Source organism: Aplidium turbinatum, chromosome 7 (assembly GCF_918807975.1).
Source record: "Aplidium turbinatum chromosome 7, kaAplTurb1.1, whole genome shotgun sequence".
Taxonomy (NCBI): domain Eukaryota; kingdom Metazoa; phylum Chordata; class Ascidiacea; order Aplousobranchia; family Polyclinidae; genus Aplidium; species Aplidium turbinatum.
In genome coordinates, this window is record NC_137478.1 from 28,569,315 (window position 1) to 28,571,976 (window position 2,662).

The window sequence follows — 2,662 nt, forward strand, 5'->3', positions numbered from 1 at the left end:
AATATGACCGATCTAGATGGTACTTCCCGCGGACATCACATGCTGTGACGGCGGACATGTCCGCCGTGAACTTCGAGGCCTGGTTTTATTTTCATCATCCATATGGAGTTACATGAAACAAATAAAACAAAAATGAAACACTTTACGGTACTATTACATCTCAATTTTCTTTGTACAACAATTTAAATGTATATACATAACATCATAAATTTCTGTGCAACTTGTAAGCAAGCACATAGTTGTAACAAACTTGAGTTGGAGGTGAGCTGTGTTTCCTATCGTTGCTTTTATATGTGCTTAATCTAAATCTCCAACAAGTGAGTATAATGCAATTGATTAAGTTTTGCTTTTAGCAGTATGATCGTTGCTTACTTTTCATAATGTATTGTAGATTGTAACTACCTGTTTCAGCCTGATGCTGTGAGTTTGCTCTGATAATGGTGGCATGCACTAGCTTTCGGATAATAATTTGTTTGCTTTTTGTTTTTAAACTTCAGGTAGCCTGCAGTTTGTAACTGTTTTATTGCCATCAGTTACTGTTTGCATTGTACATATTTTCATTGGTTTACTTTATATTTTATCTATAATTTTTCGCTTGAATGGGAACTGATAGTAGCTTATAGAAATGGATGGAACTAATGAATCTGAGCAGCATATGTTTACAGTGTCAGAAGAGACCGTTGCATATCCTTCACATGTGGATGGGTCTTTGTATGTTTATCCCAATCCCCGAGGTAGTTGTGATGATCCTCCTCCGTATACCCCATCACCAGCCTGCTCAGGAAGTAACATAACCACTTCATCGGATGCACCTGTGATTAATTGCAGGGTGTGTTTAACACTGTTATCTGTGGATGGGAAACTGCACCAGCATGTGGTCAAGTGTCACAAATGTGGAGAGGCAACTCCAATTCGACCCGCTCCTCCAATGAAAAAGTATGTCCGGTGTCCATGCAATTGTCTATTGATTTGCAAAGTCCAATCTCAAAGAATAGTCTGTCCTCGAGTAAATTGCAAACGAATTATCAGCTTAGCATCCATTTCTCACGAATTGCAAACAATCTCTGACAATGAGCATGAGCCGCTTGTTACATCACAAAGAATTATTTGTGCCTACTGTGAGTTTTCTTTTCATGGCAGACGTTCGAATAGAACCATTCAGCAATGTCCTCATTGTAACAGACAATCCTTCTCAGGGTTTTCGTTCAAACATCGAAAGGTATGTTGCTTCAGTGTTCTTCTTATAATCTCCATAATTGCATCTTCAGTTTTGTCTTTTGTTGCTTTTGCATGCCTCCGCAAAAAGAACGTTCCTGCCTATGCATTGGTTGGCTGTTTGTATTTTCTCGTTATTATCTTTTTTTCCTTTGTCATTTTTTATACCAAAATGAAAATAAGCCGAGTAGAAAGGCTGTCTCCTCCCCCTCAATATTCATAATCGGAATGGTCCGATTCGGTGAGTCCGATCCCTATTCGGTGATTTTTTCAATTTTTTTTTTATTATTGGGTATTATCAAGTAGCCTAATTATCATTGCCGTTTTAGGGTTAGAGGTTAGGGACTCACCGAATAGTAGCAGACCCATTCATAATACACTCTAGCATAATCATACTTTCTATGGTTTTCCAATCTTACCCATTTAATATATCAGAACTGCAATTCCTGCATAACTAATTGGAAAGTCTGTACAGTTTTGCCAAGTTAATCTTTGCTTGCCCTCTTGTGATGTTTGAGATAATTTAATTGTTTGAAATATATAATACCATTTCCTTTTTATGCTTAAATGATGTTTATGTTGAGCCACGTCCAATGCAGATTATACTAGCTTATGAAATATATATACACATTAGTGACAGTGTTATTATACTATCAGTTTGTGAACATAAATGTGATTTTATTTTTTGCTATTGTAGTGCTTTGTTTGTAAAGAATAAATTGATGGTTTCTTTGGTAAATCAGTTAAGTTAAGCGTAATCTTTTTCGGAATGGCCCGTTTCGGTGAGTCCGATCCCTATTCAATGATTTTTTCAATTTTTTTTTTTTTTTTTTTTAATTATTGGGTACCATAGCCTAATTATCATTGCCGTTTTAGGGTTAGGGGTTAGACGTTAGGAACTCACCGAATCGGACTCACCGAATAGTAGCAGACCCAATCTTTTTATGCCCTCGATTCCTCGTTGATTGCAAAATGATGTGTTATCCTTATCACTAACTTTATTTTTCAAATGTAAACACTAAACACTGATTTCTAAATTTTTCTGTTTGAAAATGCAAAATGGCATTTTTGACATTGATGACAGAAATATGGTGTGTTTACTGTGTTATTAATAATACTGCAGATGTGTTGATTTGATGGGCATGAGTTTTTGTCCGTGATTTTCTATATCATGTGCAGGGTTGATCGGTTTAAACCGGGGCAGTTTAAACAGCCGGTTAAAACCAGTTAAAACTTGGTTTAAACCGGGCAGTTTTGACCACCTATTACTGGTCAAAAAACCCCTTTAGTGTATGAATCAAGTTGCTTTTCAATTGAATTAAAAATATTACCCTCCATGTTTAGTAATGATGTTCAACCATATTTTGTTTTGATCAACAATAACCTAAATGCTGGATTTGGAACAAAAAATATTCAATTTCTCTGTTTATTTTTGATATTTCAATCA

At 35.8% G+C, this 2,662-nt stretch overlaps 1 protein-coding gene across 1 annotated transcript; it reads left to right on the forward strand.

Moving 5' to 3' along the window:
- The first annotated feature begins 625 nt into the window (after window positions 1-625).
- LOC145773908 (type 1 phosphatidylinositol 4,5-bisphosphate 4-phosphatase-like) lies at window positions 626-1,438 on the forward strand. Its single transcript, XM_082585032.1, has one exon. It carries the CDS (start codon window positions 626-628, stop codon window positions 1,436-1,438), a length of 813 nt encoding a protein of 270 aa, XP_082441158.1.
- Window positions 1,439-2,662: the final 1,224 nt, after the last annotated feature.